Source organism: Equus caballus, chromosome 5, assembly GCF_041296265.1.
Source record: "Equus caballus isolate H_3958 breed thoroughbred chromosome 5, TB-T2T, whole genome shotgun sequence".
Lineage (NCBI taxonomy): Eukaryota > Metazoa > Chordata > Mammalia > Perissodactyla > Equidae > Equus > Equus caballus.
The window spans coordinates 17,707,327-17,727,743 of record NC_091688.1 but is presented as its reverse complement, the minus strand read 5'-3'; the positions used below and the strand labels follow the sequence as shown (position 1 = coordinate 17,727,743).

The following is a 20,417-nucleotide window of genomic DNA, read 5'->3' as shown; positions in this document are numbered from 1 at the left end:
ACAACTAGAGTGACCCACAACTAAAAAAATATACAACTATGTACTAGGGAGATTTGGGGAAGATAAAAGCAGAAAAGAAAAAAAGATTTCAGAGGTAGAAGAATTCAGAGAGTGACAAAGTCTAAGATATGATAAACGCATATGTGCAAGTAAATGTATTAAAGAGAAAGGTTAAGAGAGAAAAGAACAGAAAAAAAGCCACATTTTAAATGAGTGTTCCAAGAAAACACCAGTCCTATGAAATGTGACATAACTTTGGGAAAGACCAAGCTATATCTCCCTCTTGAAGGTTCATAATACACGTTAGCATATTACAAGCTATGAGAAGTCCTAAATAAAGAATTCAGTACTGGTGAGGACGTAAGGAAACAGGTACTTTTAAACATTGCTAGGGCCAGAATAAACAGTACAAGCTTTCTGGTGCTTTTTGGCAATGTCTACTACGTATGAGTTCCTTATTGTTGTTGTAACAAATTACCACAAATTTAGTGGTGTAAAACAACACAAATTTATCATCTTACAAATGTTAAAGTCAAAAGCCTCAATGGGTCCCAGTGGGCTAAAATCAAGGTGTCACCATGGCTGTGTTGCTTTCTGGAGGCTCTAGGGAAGAACCTTGCTTTTGCCTTTCTCTGGTTCTCGAGGCTGCCTGCATTCCTTGGCTGGTAACTCCCTTCCATTCCAGCAGGATTCTACCTCTGGTTCTGATTCTTCTGCCTCCCTATTCCACACTTAAAGGACCCTGTGATTACATTGCACACTACCGGCGTGATCTCCAGCCGCTTCAGCTTGGTGTAGACCGTGTGCAAGCCCCCCACCAAGTGCTTCAGGAACAGGTCGAAAGCCTGGGGCAGGCAGATCAGCTCGCAGCCCTCCACCGTGAAGGAAGCCACTTTGGCCCCCCTCAGATCCACCATTTAATCTGCGATAATCTCTTTTATTTTAAAGTCACTTGATCAGCAACCTTAATTCCCCTTTGCCACATAACATAATATAGTCATAGGTTGTGGGGATCAGGATAGACATCTTTTGGGAAGTGGAGGGTATGTTATTCTACCTACCACACTTAACAAAATTTTTTTTTTTTTTTTAAGATTTTATTTTTTCCTTTTTCTCCCCAAAGCCCCCCCGGTACACAGTTGTATATTCTTCGTTGTGGGTCCTTCTAGTTGTGGTATGTGGGACGCTGCCTCAGCGTGGTTGATGAGCAGTGTCATGTCCGCGCCCAGGATTCGAACCAACGAAACACTGGGCCGCCTGCAGCGGAGCGCGCGAACTTAACCACTCGGCCACGGGGCCAGCCCCCTTAACAAAATATTTTTAAATGTGCATATCCTGTCACTCAAGTAAGCATACACAAGGATATAGGTGTGTAGGGATGTTCATTACAGCATTTTGAAAAGAATGACAAAGTACTGGACACATAAAGTTTCATTGTTAGGAAATCAGTATAGAAAATTAGGGTATACCCATGCAACATAACTGCAGGCTGATGTTTCCAACGATGTGGTAGCTATAAAATTATGAACATGTCTGATAAAATGTTAAGTGAAAAAAAAAGATTACAAAACCATATGATATAGCCCAATCCCAGTTTTTAAAGTATATACATACATATGTGTATACATGTATGTGAATATGTTAATATACATATAAAAAATAACTAAAAGGCTACTCAACCCTGGATGGTAGAAGGACCATAAGTTCCTGTGTGCCCGGAACAGTCCAGATTTATGCCTATTGTCCCAGCAATGATTAGCATTCTCTTTCACTGTCATATGATCACTCAACAATTTTCTGGGTTTTGTTTTATTTTATTTAAAACAAATATGTATTACTTTCCTGGATGCTAAAAGTGGCATGAACCAGACTACATTAGCTCTTAAAATTTTAAAAAATTAATGTAACTTTTAAGAGAGAGGCTTTTTTTTGGTGAGGAAGATTGCCACTGAAGTAACATCTGTGCCAATCTTCCTCTATTTTGCATCTGGGATGCCACTACAGAATGGCTTGACAAGCAGTGTATAGGTCTGCGCCTGGGATCTGGACCCCTGAACCTCAGGCTGCCGAAGCGGAGTGGGAGAACTTAACCACTATGCCACTGGGCCAGCCCCAGAAAGATGCTTTTTAATACATGAATTTGCAACCACCAATTGTGAACTATCTAAGACACATTATACCACTTGACAGCATCAATGGCAAATGCAGATATCAAAAGAGAAACTTTTCATTTTTAAGAGCAGTGCCCAAGTGTGCAGTGGACGAAGACGGAGCAGATTAAGGTCAATCCCAATTCTGCCACTAATCAGGTAATTTGAGTCACATCCTCCTTTTCTACAAAATGCCAATCCAGTTATACAAGGTTATTGTATACAAGAGGATAAGAAGACATTATATAAAAGCATTTTAAAAAGTATAAAGCACGAGTAAAATGTAAGATGGTCCTTGAGAGGAATAAAGTAGCCCACTTCACAGTAAAGACCCCTCAACCACCCTATAGCCATTTAAGGCATAACTGCTCCCACCCAATTCAAAGACTACATTAGCAAGTTTATAGGTAAATATTGATACATTCAGAAATGCAGAAAACGAAAACAACGTATAAATTAGGCTCTTTATCCAACTGGAAGTATGCTGGGTTTTACATATACGTCTCCTCATGTAATTCTCCCAATAATTCTATTTCTGTCATTTTACAGATAGAAAAATAGAGTGGAAAACTTAAAACTAGAGAAGTTCAAGGACACATTGCTATACATAGGAAAGCTGGGATCTGAACTCAGGACAACCTAAATACAAATTAGGCCAGTCTTAATTCAAAGGCCTTGCTCATTCAACTCACTACACCATGGTGCTTTCTTAGGAAACCAAAAAGACTCCTGTATATGAGTTTACAGACACCAAATTAATAATTTTTTTAATTAGAAAGTGATTAATGTGTTAACTTTTCTTTTCCTTTTATAAACCAGAATTTATGACCAATATGCCTTAACATTCGTTTTGCTTCTTAAAATGTTCTTTTTTTTCATTAAAAAACAAAACAAAGCAAAACCAATAATTACTTCAGACAAACTATTATTATTTTGGTTATTTAAGTGCAACAGAATTTGAGAAATATGTACTTTATAGAATTAGATATTAAAATACCAAAATTTCACTTGAAAAGTCTGTTACACAAACTGGGCGTGTGTGTACATGCACAAAATTTTGCAGATGCCCTAAGATACTTTTTACATTCAAATTGAGCCTCTGGTGGTTCTCTTAATACTATGCTTTTTATCTTTTTCTGCCAGCAAAAAAAAAAAAAGAAAATTCAAATAAGCATACCTGTAACTCATTTCTTCTTTGAAGACCATCTTCCAATTGCATTTTACTCTGATTATCTTACTACCGATATCTCATCACTGCACAGTACTCAAAGAAAATTTGGTTATGGTTGTCACCTGATAAAAAACTAATAATTCGTGACCTTTCTAAGAGGCAGTATAAGGGAAACACATTTTAATATACTGCATCCCAACTAACACAGCACTGACGTACTGGGCCTTTGGGAAGAGGAGGGAAGGAAAAAGGATTCAACTTAATGTGGTCAGTGAACCTGCAGAGTTGTAGGAAACAGACTGAGGCTATTAATGCATCAATATAGCAATTCTTTAAATATAATAGATTTTAGAATCATGTTTCTTAAGACAGACACTACAGAAGGAAAAATGCCCTCAAGAAATGTGAGAACAAAATGTTAATCATCAAAAAGAGTCTCAAAAAGAGTCTGCAATGTTTTTTATCTTTACGACAGACTTGAAAAAGCTAAATCCAAAGGGACTTCAGTTAATGTTCTGATTTTCCCCCTAACGCTACAGAACCCCTTCCCTTACCTCCACTCCCATTCCATGTCTAAGCTCAACAGGTGAGGATTCTATAAAATAAGTCCTATCAACCCAAAGTTATTTTCAGAATTACATGCGTTCACTAAAACTCTCATCTCCTCCATAACAATTTAATAATGTTCCAAAGAACTAATTTTTGCCTAAGATGAGGCTACTTTCAAAGGTAAGAAAATGAAATTTAAATCTTTCTGTATCTCAAGGGAAGTAGTGCAGGCATTACAGAAATATCTTTCTCTTGTGTCTCCCTATTCCAGCAGGAACCTGTACAACACTGGCCATTCAAACATAAAATGCTCCCAAAAGATTAACGACCAGGTTTGTTGAAAGAGAACCTCAGACTCCCAAAGAATGAGATAGGGACTAATCATAATCTCTTTAATTTACATGACATAACCTGACTGCCAGTCTGATCTGATCACAATGTTTACATCAACCAAACTCTCAACTATTCCTAATACCAAAATTTTTAGAGTTCCTCAAACAGACTGCCCCCAGACATTTACTCATTTTCTCCCCCTGCCTGCTACATTCTTCCCTTCTTTCTTCACTTGGCTAATCCTCCTCATCCTTTAAGACTGAGCTCAAGGGTTCAACTCCAGAAGGTTTCTCTGAACTCCACAGGCAGTAAAAGTTCCACTTCCCTCAGTATACTTATGGCATTCCTTGAAAACATTTAGCATACTATTTACCACATTATATTGAAATATCTGTGAAATATCCATCTCCCCCAAGAAATCACTACCCTAAGGAACAAAAATCACTTCATCTGTCTTTATATTCTCAGAGCCTAGCACTGGCATTTATAAGTATTCCATAAATGTTTTGGAAAAACAAAATAAAAGCATAAAACTTTTATTCAACACCAATTATGTACATTGTGCCATTAAAAAAACGGTGAGACATGGTCTCTATCATACTCAGTCTAGCTGCAGAGATAGTCCACTTACATAAAAAAAGAGATCATTACAAATTTAAGAAACTCTAAGTACAATATGACTACGAGACAGGAAATGCTACACAGTTCAAAAATTGTAGAAATCATCAAAGTGGACAAGAAATCTTCACAGAGACGGTAAAGCTTAAGATAGTGGAGGATGGTACTCGCTACAGGGGAAATGGCCTGGGAAGAGAGATTAAAACCAGAATGGATGGATAAACCATGTTTAGAAGACAGTAATTACTCTGGCTAGGGAAGTTGGTTCCTATCAAAAATAAGGAGATATCACATGGCAGAGGTAGATGAGGGTCATTTTACGGAAGGCCAAGATTGCTAGAATAAGGAGTTCAAGCAAGGGAAAGCCATATGCAAATGCTTTTCAGGAATAATACAGAAGCAATGCAAAAGATTAGTTGGCAAGGGACAGGTGGTGGGAGTCTGAAGGAGAACTAGAATTTGTTAAACATGTAAGTCTCTGTTATTTTGTTTAACACTCACAGCAATTTTATGAGACCACTGTTCTATTTAAAGATAAAGAAATCAAGACCAGAAATGTTGCGAGTTCAAAAACAGAGAAAGTAGTGGGCAGTGTTTAAAAACCCAAAGTCAATGCTTTCTTCTTGTTACATATGAGAACTTCAGGCAAGCTACCAATTGGAAAACTACTTCAACAGTATGGGTATAAAGTTGACAGTGCTAGAAATTAAAAAGAAAACAAAATAGAAAGGCAACATTTCCAAAAGGTATATGTGTGGAAAAGGGTAAGGAAAACTGGGAGAACTCAAAGATGACTGCAAGGTTTTAAACCTGGGTGGGAGGATGAGGAGTGGCAGCACCAATGAAGAAAGAGAAAACATGAAGAATAGAGTGAGAGGAGAAGGGAAAGGATTAAGAGTTTAACTTTTAGACTGCTGAGTTTGCTATGACAAAACACTTCTAAAATTAGGAATGTCCAGAAGGCATAGGTGCAAAATTATCAGATTAGTCAGTGCCAGAGGATAATTTTCACGCATTATACATAGCTAAACCTTATACAGTACTCACTGTGTGCCAGAACCATTCCAAGCACTTTACATGTTAACTTGCTTGATCTTTATAACTGTATGGGATAGATACTACTATTATCCTCATTTTCCAGATGTGGAAACTGAAGTACAAGAAGCTTAAGTAGTTTGCCCAAGGTAACACAGCTAGCAAGCGGTAGAGCTGTGATTTGAATCCAGGCAGTCCTGCCCCAGAGACCATGTTCTAAACCACTAAACTGGACTTTGTTTTATGTATTATTTTATGTTTCTGCCTATTTCATTAAAGTTCATAAACTCTTTGAATGGCAGGCATGATATCTTATACCAATCTGTCTCCCCAGGACCTAGCACAATGATTTATACTAAGTAGATGCTTGATAGATTGTAAACAATGATGATGTGGTGATAGCAAAAGTCCTGTGAGTGGATGTGACTTCTGAGGAAAAGAAACATTGAAAGAAGAGAAAGCAGAGGAATATAGGGTTATGCCTTTCTTTTTGCCACTGATAGGGTGACAGGAAAAGAAAACAAAATAAGAGGCAGGGCAATCAGCATCATGGAATCTCAGCGCTAAAAACAAGACACAGAGCTCAAGAACTTCCCTTAAGACCCATGTGTATACATCATAGCAGCTACAAACTAACTATGTAGCAATTAGGTACTTACTTGTGGGCCCAGTAAAACTACTTGAGGGTATATTCTCTTTTTATCCTCGGGGACTGCGATATACCTTGGCCAAAACTGGGACGGATGGATTAATGGATATGAGAGGAACAGAGAGACACAGAGAGAAAGGAAAACAAAAGTGTGTCAGAGAGAAAGGAAAAACAATCAGTGGATGAATCTAGCCATTAGGTCTTTGGTACCTTTGGAAATATCAATTCCAGTAAAGTGCTACAGGAAAACAGCTGTATTACAAGGGATTAAAGAAAAGTAGATGGTAAATAAAAGGAAAAACACAGTATAGGGCAAACTTAAAATTGTTAGCCATAAAAGAAAGGTAAGGAAGGACAGAGCTTAAAGGGAAAACAGGAAAGGATGTTTTTAAAGATTGGCACCTGAGCTAACAACTATTGCCAATCTTCTTTTTTTTTTTTTCTGCTTTTTCTCCCCAAATCCCCCCAGGTCATAGTTGTATATTTTAGTTGTGAGTCCTTCTAGTTGTGGCACGTGGGACGCCACCTCAGCGTGGCCTGACCAGCAGTGCCATGTCTGCGCCCAGGATCCGAACCAGTGAAACCTTGGGCCATGGAAGCCAAGCACTAGGGTCATGGGGCTGGCCCCAGGAAAGGATTTTTAAAAGAAATTGGAGATTACTCCATAAAAGAGATTAGTAAAGCAAATAATTAGAAAGAAGACTAAAAGAAGAGAGACAGCACAAGTGAAATAAGGTTCTGGAGAAATGGTATATAATCAAGAGCACAAGTAAAGAAGGGGATTCTGCAGGACTCAATCTAACCAAATTTCTTTTCTCTTTTCAAGACCTATACCAGCCATCAAGTCTTCAGAACTACCACTTACACATCTCTACTTCTCTGTCTATAACCTATCTTTTATCTAAGAAAAACTTAGGCCTGGCCAGAATATTAATGTCATATATAAAATGGATGTGAACAAAATTTTTAAAAACGCATTCAGAATAAAGAAGCTGTGAGATGTTCCTCCTGCCTGAAAAGTGCATTTGCCCAACATCCACTTTTAAAAGTACCATCCATCTTTCAAAGCCCAGATCAAGGGGCCAGCTGGGTGGCGTAGTGGTTAAGTTCACACACCCTGCTTTGGCAGCCTGGGGTTTGCAGGTTCAGATTCCGGGCACAGACCTACACACCACTCATCAAGCCACACTGTGGCAGCATCCCACATACAAAATAGAGGAACAGTGGCATACTTGTTAGCTCAGGGACAATCTTCCTCAAGCAAAAAGACGACGATTGGCAACAGATGTTAGCTCAGCGCCAATCTCCCTCAAAACAAACAAACAAAAACACCCAGACCAAATCTCACCTCCTCTAAGATACATTCCTCACCCCACCTCTACCTCTGCTGGAATCAAGTTCTTCTTCCCCATACTTACAGAGTACCTCTGTTTCTCTATCACGGCACTTACCAGTTCATCTGCTATTATAGTTACTTGAACGTTTTTCTCCAGGATCTCTGAGTTTCCCATAGGTAAAGCCCCTATAATTGTGCTCTGCATATAGTAACTATTCAGTAATTGCCAGTAAAATAAAACACAGATTAAAAAAAACATACATTTAGAACAAGTTTTTATGGGTAAAGCCTAAACGTGGTAACTAACCAATTACTACCTAAGAGAAAACTGTTGAGAGAAGCCTAAGATGTAATCTATGATAGCCTGAAGAAGGCAAAAACGAGAAAATGAATCTATGCTGTGCATATATATCTTTCCTGAATATATTTCCTAAATCAGTGGTTCTCAACTGGGAGTGAATACGCATCCACAAGGAACGTTTGGCAATGTGTGGAAACATTTTCGGTTGTCACAAATGGAAGTGAATGATACTGACATCTAGTGGGTGGAGGCCAGGGATGCTGCTAAACATTCTAACGCACAGGGCTGTTGCCCACAACAAAGAATTATCTGTCCCAAAATGTTGGTAAGTGATAAAGTTAAGAAATTCTGTATTAGTGAAGCAGAGAAGGAAAAAATCCAAACAAAACTGCTACCTTGTCTACCTGAGACTCCTAAAGTTTCCTTAAACAATTAGTAGTCACCTACTCTTCCCACTGACTAAAAACTGGGTCTAAAGGAGGGTGAAAGTAGCCTTCCTAAGCAGCTCCACTTACATGCTAACGAGAAAGGAGTGGGTTACAAGTTCTCACTTACCATGTAACAAGTTTGCCAAAACTTTATCCCTGTAGTTCCCTGTAACTACTAATTAGCCCTTCTTAGTTACCACCTCCTAGACCACTGATAAGTCTATCCACAACAACTCAGCAACTAAATTAAAATACAGCTTGATTACAAAACTTAAATGGCAATATGTGATGACCACATGCCAAAATACCCACAGACAGATGAAGAATCCACTATCTGAAACACAAGTGAACAAGAGCAATCAGTTAAACAAACCTACCTAAACTTTCAGGTACTCATTCACGCTACCAATAACAACAAACGGCTAGTCAGGGTTAGAGATGTAGTTGGAGGCTGCAGACAGTATTTCTCCACTATTAAACAAACTAGCCCTTTTAAAGTCTGAACCACCCTCCAACCCAAAACTGCCTCATGAGAAACTTGCTGCACTAGTGGGTCCAGAATTTACTATTACATATCTTAAAAAACAAAACAAAAACTCAGCAATTGCTTCATCTACCATGAAGGTAGAACACAGCAGGTGTTAGAAGGCAATGAAACACAGGCTAGGACAGGAAGTATACATTTTGAATCCAACTGAAACCACAAGGGAAACAGAAATTAACTGCCAAAATAATTTAGCCAGTCAATATTCAAGCAGGTAGAATGCTATGAACACCATTATAACAAAAACTAGACTTTACAAGCCTCAAGAGAAAGTCACTTCTTTCAAACAATTTTACCATGTTTGGTAAATCAGCCATGTTTGGCTGGTTTTCTGAGACCAAAGCTATTTTTAAATCCTGTTGGAGAGGGGGGATGGGTCAGGGAAAGACTTCTTGATCACGTGCATTAATATCAGTATGAGCTATAGGATTTCTTGAAGCTTCTAGACACAGTGAATACCCAGCCCAGCATTACCAGATTCTTCCAGAAACTGGAGCCCACACTATTTAGTACACACATTCCTCCCAAATGTTCCCACCAACTTCCCGGTTCCTCTCCCCAGGCTAGGATAAGGTCCTGCTTGCTACTTTATCCAGCCTCATCCCCTCCCCTTATCTCCCTCTGTCTCAAGATTTATAGTGACAGATTTTATCCTACAACACACCGGATATTTTAATTAGTATATAAATGACCACCTTTTTTCTGCTGCCTCTGAAAACAACCTTATGGCTGTTATATTATTTCTATCTCTGGTAACAAAGTTTCTGACAAAGAAGCTACCACTGGAATGCAGCTTCTTCACTAACAGAGGTATCCCCCAAAAAAATTCTAACAAAACGGGCAATTTGTAAACCTTTCCTGTAAAGGGGTCTAACAGTAGGGATCAACTTCAAGGGGACCTCTCTGAAAAACCTACAGCATAGAAAAAACTAAAGACAAAAGAGAGAACAGTGAAGGAAGGAAAAGAGGAAAGTTGGAGGAAGTACAAAGTATGAACAGCTGCCTCCCACAACAGCAGCAGATGTCATTCAGTGGCACCTGTGTCACCTTTTATAACCAGCTTTGACCTGTTTGGTATTCCCAATGGCTATGATGATTCTACTTTCTCATCTTCCAAAACAACTTTGATGATGTCTACCCTCTCTGGTACTCCAATACTTTCCCCACTCTTGCTTTCCCAACTTTGATATGTTAATTTCCATATTTCTGTTCTTTCAAATGCTGTTCTTTTAAAGTATGATATTATACCTCACCTACTATTTCATTGATGGCCTTTCCTCACCCTTCTCCTAGCATTATCAAATGAACTATATTCAACACACCCTTTTCTTTTAATCAACAGAGGTGTCAAAAAGTCTCTAAAAATCTTTCCATTTTGGCCAGCACAGTGGCACAGCAGTTAAGTTCGCACATTCTGCTTTGGCGGCCCAGGGTTCGCCAGTTCAGATCCTGGGTGCGGACATGGCACTCCTTGTCAAGCCATGCTGTGACAGGCATCCCACATATAAAGTAGACGAAGATGGGCACAGGTGTTAGCTCAGGGCCAGTTTTCCTCAGCAAAAAGAGGAGGATTGGCAGCAGATGTTAGCTCAGGGCTAAGCTTCCTCAAAAAAAGAAAAACTTTCGAGTTTGTCATGAATCAAAAGAGAAAATACTGATTTTTCCTTCAATTTGAGTAATAAATTTCTAATTATTCAGTCTTGAAACCCCCTATTTAAGACTATTTCTTCTTATAAAATGTAAGAAGATATTCTTAACTTATTCATTTGGATATGTCTTGTCAGTCTGCTATTTCAAAAAAATGACACTTCCTTTCTAACCAAAAAAATTTCATCATCTTTTCTTGCCCAGAATATCACCTTTTTTCCCATACAAAGGATAGGTTTTCTTTTCTTTCATCTCTGCTCTATTTCTACAACTCAAGACTAATTTCACTCCCTTGATGTCAAATTCCCTCTTTCTTCGCTTTACTGATGTTTCTTACCTCATATCCTCATTTCTTACTCTCTTCAAACTGCCATGTTGCTACCTGGTTTGCCACCACCCCACCATTTCAATGCCAGACACCCTAGCTCACCTACTCTAACAAATTTATCTGGCTGAGACAAAACTAATTTTCACCTACATGAGGGAAGATCTACAACTATGCAGCTTCAAAACTGCCCAGTCATGGTCTTACACCACCGACAAAGGTAGGCAACAAAGCTCTTCCCGAAGTCAAGGTCACAAAGAATGCCTACCCAACTCTCAACCACACTCATTCAGCAATACCCAGCATCCTCCTTGAATTGTCTATAAAAACCCACGGTTCCATTTTCATCAAGAAAAAGAATGTGAACATAAGGCTTCCCTGAAGACATTCTCCAGTCTCTCCACAGCAGACTTTAAATGGAATGATTATCTTAAGAAGAGGAAAAGGGAACTTTGGGCTGGTCAAGCCTTTCTTTATTACCTCTCCACCTCAGTCTCAGACTACTATTAGCCCTAAGACTTGCTTTATTTACTTAGGACAGATGCGCAAGACTGAGAAAAGTCTGGCGTTCAGGAATCTTTAAGGGATTCCAGGTCCTATGCCTGTTCGATTTTGCCTGTTCAACTTTAGCTGGAAAATACAGGTTATTTAAACATTTTGTTCACTCTTATTCTTTTCCCCCTTCTTGAGAGAACTAAACTCATCCTGAGCCGTCTACCACTGACTCCACAACCTAAGGATAAGTCTTGCCTACCATGTTGATTTACAAAATATAAGATACAGTAAAACAGAAGCCTCTCAAAGCCAACTGATCTTCCCATTAAAATTACCACCACTCTCTCAATCTGCTTTTCATCATACTTTTCTAGTACCATTGCCACCACCTTATTTCTGGCCCTAACTGCCCACCATTATACTACAGATTCATCTTCCTAATACATAGCTATGAACATGTGAAGTTCCTTCTAAACAAGTCATCTCAGATTCTCTACTGGCCACTTCATGATATTCAAGAACCTCTCAAATACAGGCACCTTATCAAATCGGCTTTCCCTGATCACTCTGTCCATATAAAACAGCATAGTCCTATCTTGCTTTATTTTCCTTCCTAGTACCTGTTACCACCTGATAAACATATATGTTTATTGACTGCATCTTTCTACTAGAACATATCTTTCCATGTTCACTCTTTTGTTCACCACTGTATCCTCAGTACCTAGAATACATAGTAAGCTCTCAATATATATTTGTGGAAAGAATGGATGAACCCAGATATGTTGCACAGAGCACAGATAATCTGGAGTTAGAAAATCTACATTTTGAGTTACAGAGCTTCCACATACCAGGTATATGATCCTCAAAAATTTTAACTTCTTTGGGCTATACTTTCCTCATCTGTAAAAGGAAGGGGTCAAACTTAACAACCTATGAAAAACCTAAGTTTTTCCAGCTGCATCACCAGATATTCTTGTTTAACTGGACTGAACACCTCACCTGACTCCAGACCTCCCTATCCACATTTCTCTGCTCAGTATCCTTCCATTTGAATTCCCCTCTTCCCAATCCACACCTGTCAGGATATTGTTTATCCTTAAGGTCCATTTTAAGTGCCATTTTCTCCTTGAAGCCTAATAAACTGTAAACTCTCTAAGAGGAAGGTGGAGTTCTTAATTTTCTATTCTCAGCAGTTGGTACAATGCCTCTCATATTGGTGATCAACAAAATGACTGATGAATCATAAGCGTTTGAATGAGCAATGAACAAAGGAAGCTCTTCCTGATTCCCCCCAATTGCTCAGGTAATCTCCTGCCTTTGGACTCTTAAAACATTTGGCATCTTTTATGATACTTACCTTACTCTACTCTGTGCTGTTATTAATTTATTTACCTAATATACACTAAACTGCAAATTCTTTAAAATTAAGGAGTGTCCTAATGGTTTCCATATCCTCCCTCTACAGCATCTACCACAGATCTTTGCCACAGTTGCACTTAAGTTTATCTGATATGTTAAACAATAAAAGGATAATAGAGAAAAAAAGTACCTTGATATCATTCCAACTACCTTATAGTCACTGAGCACACATTTTGTGTGGATCCTGTCCCTGTTAAACTGAGGCAATCAACCATAATTCAAAGATCTCATTATTCTCTCCTCTCCACACTATGCTTAATAAAACTATTACTTCCATAAGTAGAATAACTACCCTCATGTTTCACTTACTACATACCTTCTCTTGCAATATACATATAGGGATCTGCTCACACATCAAGACTTTCACTTCACTAAACAGCTAAAGTGACTTTTCTGCTCATTTCAGACTTCTACTCCATTCAAATCCCTCTTTCACAAGGTATGAAATTACTTTTTTAAATATCTTCCCATAAGCCCGCCTTTCTTAGTTCTGCTCCTGAAAGACAAAAAGGACCCATTTTAAGGTCTTCCTTCCCGTTTTCTAAGCAGTAACAAATCCCCAATTAACTTCAGGCTCTAACCACCTTTTCTCTGCCATCAAGACTTTGACCCTCATTTACCTCTACTTCCAAGCTCACATTCTGCTTCCATGGAACCTTTCTGGCTGCACAACAGCTGATCTTTCCATTCATTATGCTCTGCGATCAGGTACTTGGTTCCAATGTGTCTGCATCTTCCCCCTCCTAAAATGGGTATCAATCGCCCCCCTCACCTCACCCCAGACACATATCACCTACTCACACACACTCTGTACCAATGAGTCACTCTACCTCGGACATACAAGTTCCTTACACCACTCTTAAAGAATGCACGACTCTCAGAATGATGTCTTCCGACTACACTGATTCTAACCCAGTTTCTTCTGGGGAACCCAACCCCGTCCACAGTACCTCCCTCTTTCCTCACTTCCTCATCCATTCCCCCTCTTTATGCCCCCACTCCCACGCCACCAACCAACTACAGATGACATTATTCCTCAGCACTTCCACCCCGAGAATGAAGAACAAACTCCAGCTTCCTGCAGTCTCCCCCTCCTCCCTCGCCGGCCACCCACACCCCCCAGGTGTGCTGGCTTCCACCGCGTCTTCTCTTCGTGCATCGCTCCAACCAATCCCACACCAACCACGTTTTCCCCCGCCACCGGGATGAGACTCCACACCCACCTCCACTCGGGGTCGCCGCCGCCTCCCCGGGCGCCTCCCCCACCCCTCGCCAGCGAGCCCGCGACCCCGGGCGCGCGCGCACACACCTCACACTTCCTTAACCTCCTTCCCCGCGCCGAGATGAGCCGGCTTCGCTGGAACTCAGCCTGGCCCGCGGGGGCCAGGTACCCATGTGTGTGCCCGCTCCGCCCCCTCCCGCGGATCCCCTCGCAGCCCCCGCCTCCCTGCCGGGGAAGCAGAGGACACGGCAACTCCCCCGCCACCCCGGACATACCATCTCTGTGTCTGTTGCTCCATGCCCCAACCCTCGGCCTGCTCCCCCTACGTATGGGGCCGGCCTCGGCACTCACCGGAGATACTGCGCGCTCTGCAGGCTCATCCTCCGCCGCCGCGTCTTCCCGCGAAGCCTCTGTGGGTTTCTCAGGCTCCTCGGAGCGGCCCCGCGGCACCGCGGGTGCTGGCGGCCGCCGCCATCTTCCTCTCCTCCGGCTCCTCCTCGCTCGGCGGGGGGGTGGGGGTGAGTGAGGCGAGGGGGAGGGAGCGGGGAAAGCTGCTCTCGCTGCTGCTCCGGCCCTTGGGGCGCAGGGACACTCCGACCCGGGAGGGGGGAGGGGGAGGGAGAAGGGAAAGGGGCGGGGGGAAGAGGAGGGAGAAGCGGAGATAGGAAGTGGGGGTCCCTCTCGCGAGAGTTCAGCGGCCGGTGATTTCCGCCTCTCTGTAGCGCTCCCTTTGGGGATCGGCTAGCTGTGCGGTGCTTGTGCGGCTGCTGAGCGGCTCGCTGGAGGCGCTTGACGGCTGGCGGCCAATCCACCCCTCTCCTCCCGCGCGAGGGGGCAACCCCAGCCTCCCTGGGAACATCGAGCCCAATTCGACCGGGAGTTACACTCAAAATCTTCCCCCGTCTTTCCACTCCACCCGATTTCTCTCTTCCTTTTTCCTTTCCTCCACTCTTCCCTACTGGAAACGCCGCCCCTTCCTCCTACAGTTCCGCCCCTAGTCCCTCGACTCTGGTCTTCCCTCGCGCCCTAGAGAGTGACGCTGAGGACCCCCCCTCTTTTCCGCGTCCCCTCCCTCTGCACGCTGGGAGACTGTTGGAGGGTATGGGGTGGAGCCCAGGGAGGAAGAGAAAGGAAAGCAATCGGATTGGATAAGCAGCTGCCATGGCAACTGGAGGCTGTAGTTGTATTGTCATAGTAACCAATGTGTGCGGACAGGGTGACCCTCCCTGGGCGAATGGATTGTCGAGAAAGTGCCCAAGGTTCCCCCTTGGCTTCCCTTCCATCCAAGGCCTCCCCCAGGTTGGGAATCCGGGTCGTGCTCCCGGGCGGTAAGGTTCATTTCCTCCTCCCTTTTCCCTTCCCGCAGCGATAGGGGAGACCCCGAGGCATTCACCGTGGGCTTTTCCACCGGCCTGCGGGCGGGAACCACCTCCATACTTTCCTCCCGGGGCCGGGCGTGGAGAGGGCCTAGAGGCTGGCAGGCGGCGGGCCGGAGCAGAGAGGGCGCGGCGGCGGCGCGGGGCGGCGAGGCGGGCGAGGGGTTTCCCCACAACGGCCTCGGGCTCCGGGAGGCGGGATCCCGCCAGGACGGGGTCCCTGAGGGAGGAGAACGGCACACGACAGCCGCGATTCCTCGCCTGCCGACAGGGACAGCCGACTTCTCCAGGCGGGTCGACCCCTTACAGAAATCCCCCCAAACCCCACCCCACACACACCCTAGGCGACCGAGCCTCCTCGGAGTTCCCCGCGTGGCCTTCCGGAGCCACATCCTGCCCCAAGGAGGCCAGAGCGAGAGTGGGAACACATCCTAGGGGGCTAACAAGTGGTTTCCCAGCATTTAGAGCCAGGACGTCGTGAGACGCTGACGATGGCCATCCCTCTCAGAGACACCCCCCCGTGGGGGTGCCGCTTGATGATCACAAGCAGACCTCCGAGGTCCTGCCTTCTCTGCAAACTTCCTCCTTCTCTGATGCGTCTGCAGTGTTTTGGAACGTGTCTCTCTGCATCTTTTGAGCCGGAGATGAAAGCGTTGGGTAAAATAGTATCACGAAAAACCTAGATGCTGGCGCGAAGTTCCACTGAAAGGCGTCTAGGAAAAGGATTTTAATACTTAGAGCAAATCTTTTTGAATATCTATTATGTGTATATTTTGTGTTTGGTTTGGGGCTAAAAAGCAGGAATAAAGAATTGGGTCAATAATAATATGGAGTGTGTGAGAAGTAGCTGGAGAAATCGTTGTCCTAATGGTTTAAAGGAATGATTTGACATTTTGCAAATTATGTTTTCGGTTCCTATTGTGGAGTCGTTTAAGCAGCTGTCCCAAAGGACTTTAGGATATGTAATGGTATAAAACCTTCCAGGAATGCAGCTCTCCCTGGATAGTTAAAAATCAGGATTTTAATGGGCTATTTTGGTCTGGCTCCATTTGGGTACCTGGATTCCTGCTATCTTCCGTGCTAGGTGAAGAGGCGCTTTCATGATCCTTCCCTGAGGTTGCAACTATTAAAAGACTGGACCAGTATCTATTTGGAATAACAGTACAAATTTGAGGGAAATGAAAGTGCAGGCTACTTTGAAATAAGTCCCAAGGACATTCATTAACGAAATAGAAACTGAACTATGCCCCTCCCGCTGCAGGCGCCTACTGTGATGGCGGTGTGACGCACGTGGTTGCAGCTGTACAATGCCCCCTGTCATTGCTGCACCAACCATTTGCCCACTCACGGGAAAGAGAGCCACCTAGTGAAAGATTGTTCCCATTTCTGGTATAGGATCCTGTTTTTCCTTCAACCCTTAGAGCCCAAGGATGGAGATTACTACTACATATTCCCTAAATCCCCTACATTTCTTTCCTGAAATTTATTGGTTAGATTTTTTAAAAAGATTTTAGAATAAAAACTTTATGTAAAATAATTAGTAATCATCATAATAACACCTTTTATGTCTGTGGCTCATATCTCCAGCATAAACAGTATATGAACATAAAACACTCCTGATAAGCAATCTGGGAAAATATTACTATCTTCTCGTTTTGGAAATAAGGGAACTGGAATCAGAAACATGAATTCTTTTGTTGTATTGTTTACTCAGTAAACATTTACTGAGTACTTATTATATTTCAGGCACTGTCACAATGAAAGAGACATAGTCCCTGTCTTGGAGGAACCCACCTTCTGGAAGAGATACCAGAGAGTAGATTAGGATGCAATATGATGAGTGCAGTAATTAAGGTAAAAACAAAGTACTTCAGGTACACAGATGAGGGCCCAAAATATAAATAATCTTTGTATTTTATGGCAGCTTTCCTAAGAATTTTATAAGATTCTTCAATAGCTTTACAATGTCCCTCGATAGAACTAGTCATATTTACATTTTACAGGTTATAAGACATTGATGCCCTCGTGTGACAATAACTTTCAAAAATCAACAGTACTCAGAAAAATTATGACCCAGAATTTAGATGTTGCTTGCTGTACATTTTTCCAATCTCATCTCTTTCTACTGCCCCCCTCATCAACAGATTTGCAGAATACAAGCATCTTCCTGCAATAGATTTTATTCACTTTTTTCCCTAGTAGATATAGATTATATCTAAACCAAAAGAAATTAAAGAGTTGAAGCAGAATGATTTTGTTTAATCCTACCTGATTTTAAGTTTTTCAGTTTGTGCCTAAATGATTTTAAGGAAAGATCGTAAGCTAGCAGACCTGAGTGTGGATTCCAACTCTGCCATCTCAGTCTCTGAACTTCAATTTCTCCCTTGACCAAAATGGAAATATTAGCTATTACAGGCTTCCTGTAAACTTTAATGATGATATATATGACTGAATATGTGAGTGCCTCACTTAACAACACAGGTTCATGATAAATGTTAATTTTTTTTGCCCTTTTGCTCTTTTATATCAAGCTAAAATGAATGATTTAGAACTACTGCAGCATAAAATTATTTTTTAAAATAATAGTTTATTTAGTCTTTATCTATAATACTCATAGGTCTGACCACACACCCAAATCTATTCTCATTCAGTGCTAGAAGATAGATTTCTTCATCCATGACTCTGATTATAGAAAAGAATACAGTATCAGGATATGGTGAGCCAGATTCTAGAGGGTTGAAACTTTTAAAAAACCTTTTTATGTCTAAAAACAGCCTAACATAACCACATTTCTGCCCAAGTAAACAGATTGGCCAGCTTTCAACCAGACACCAGCTACTTGCTGAGAAGCTACTCAACATTCATTCCAAATTTACCCAGAGCTTTGGTAACCTGACAGTTAATACATAGCAAGCCTCCTCCCTTTTTAGAATAATAGACATCTCACCTGTTCCATGAAACCTTAACAAGCACTGGTTTATTTTCATATTTAGCCTACATATTCGGAATGTTTCCAAATCCTGTGCACAATTAGGTACTTAATAGGTGTGTTTTTATTTTGATGGAAGGATTTATCAATTGCAGTCCTCAGGTACACAATGTATGTGAAGCTGGCCTATGCCCTCTTTAGTACCACACCTCAGACCGTGGAGCTAAGTGATTCAATCAAGTGAGTGATTCATTCTCTTCAAATAGTGAGTCACATGCAAATGGACATTGCAACTCAAGATTTCTTAGATCAAGGGTCAGCAGCCTTTCTCAAACAGTTTGCCAAATGTATGTTTATTCATTCACTCCTAAGAGGGAGTCACTGAGCCTGAGGAACAGTCAGGAAGCATTGCAGTCCAAGATCCCAAAGAAGAAACTCCTGGTTTGGAAAACAGTGGGGTGTTGGAGAATGGTGGTCAGAACTCTCTCTCGTTCTCTATTCTCCTAATATTTACTAAGGGAGACTTTATTAATCTTCAAGAATTTCTCCCAACTCCCAGTAAGAAAATACCTCTGGGAAAGATCTACACCTTGAAATTTTGTCTGCTAATTTAATGGACACAGACCATCTGGAGAAGACAAGAAGAAATGCTCATAGGGAAGACTGAAGAGCATTAAAAAAGAAAATTAAAACCTTAGCCTCTTGTACTCTATATTGTGCAAGGGCCTTAGTGTTTGTGGATCTCTTTACCACTCCAAGCACAGTACTAGCAAAGCCATCTTGGGGGTCCCTAGTCTAAAATCAACATATTTCATGTCAAAATCTGTTGTATTACCCAGAAGCTGCTGTTTTTTCCCTAAAGCATCCAACTAAAAGAAAAAATCTTTTAATATTTTATTCTCTCCACTTTCTTAGTTTCTGTAGGGTAGACTACTATTTTTGAGTGCAGAGAATATGATACTGATATTCATTGTCATAAATCTGCTTTTCTTCGAAACCATGGGAAACCACGGGAAACCACACATGCACAGACATGCACAACTTCCTCCTTTCCCTGCCTTTATTATTTTACCACCTCCATGTGCAATCAAGTTAAAATGTGATATAGATGAAAAGCTAAGAAACTCAGGACGTATGTTTGTCACATTAAGACATTCTAAGGATATGTACCCAAGTACTGTTCTGCTTTGCTTAACTATCTTAGGGTCGGTTTTTTTCTTTTTTTTTTTTTGAGGAAGATCAGCCCTGAGCTAACATCTGCTGCCAATCCTCCTCTTTTTGCTGAGGAAGACCGGCCCTGAGCTAACATCCGTGCCCGCCTTCCTCTGCTTTATATGTGGGACGCCTGCCACAGCATGGCTTGACAAGGAGTGCCATGTCTGCACCCGGGATCTGAACCAGCAAACCCCGGGCCACTGAAGCGGAATGTGTGAACTCAACTGCTGCACCACGGGGCCGGCCCCCTTAGGGTCTTTTTTATTCTCAGAAAAATTCTATGTATCAGAAACCTAGATAATTTGTCCTATATTTATAAAAACCCTTAATATCATTGGATTACAAGATATGAGCACATTCCAGAACAAATTAAATAGCAACTTGATATATTCTTATATTCCACATTTTGACCATATTAAGCTTTTAAAAAAATTTTATTTCCTGGCTTCAATTCTCCATTGCCCTTAGAATAAAGTCCCCAGTCCTTAGGATGACCAATGTGATCTGGTCCTTGCCAGCCTCTTCTCTAGCGTTTCCTGGTGTCATCCCTCTAGCCCCAGTGATCTTCTCTTAGGTCCTTGAATAGGCAGTGTGCTTTTGTGCTCAGAGCCTTATACTAGCTTCTCCCTTACCTAGATAACTCTTCACCCTAGACCGCTCTTCCTTCTAATGCTT

General features: G+C 41.7%; 1 protein-coding gene across 16 annotated transcripts in view; it reads right to left on the bottom strand.

Moving 5' to 3' along the window:
- The window catches only part of SMG7 (SMG7 nonsense mediated mRNA decay factor), an 84,546-nt gene extending 68,356 nt beyond the window's left edge, over nt 1–16,190 (bottom strand). For 4 of the 16 annotated variants that reach the window (XM_005609779.4, XM_070267849.1, XM_070267847.1 and 1 more), the window contains exon 1: nt 14,574–16,190. In XM_005609779.4, coding sequence (XP_005609836.1) covers nt 14,574–14,602 — 29 coding nt within the window. In that variant the 5' untranslated portion in view covers nt 14,603–16,190. The remainder of the gene's footprint in view (nt 1–14,573) is intronic. The other 12 variants (XM_070267848.1, XM_070267854.1, XM_070267845.1 and 9 more) reach the window with 9 other exon arrangements.
- Between the last annotated feature and the right edge of the window lie 4,227 nt (nt 16,191–20,417).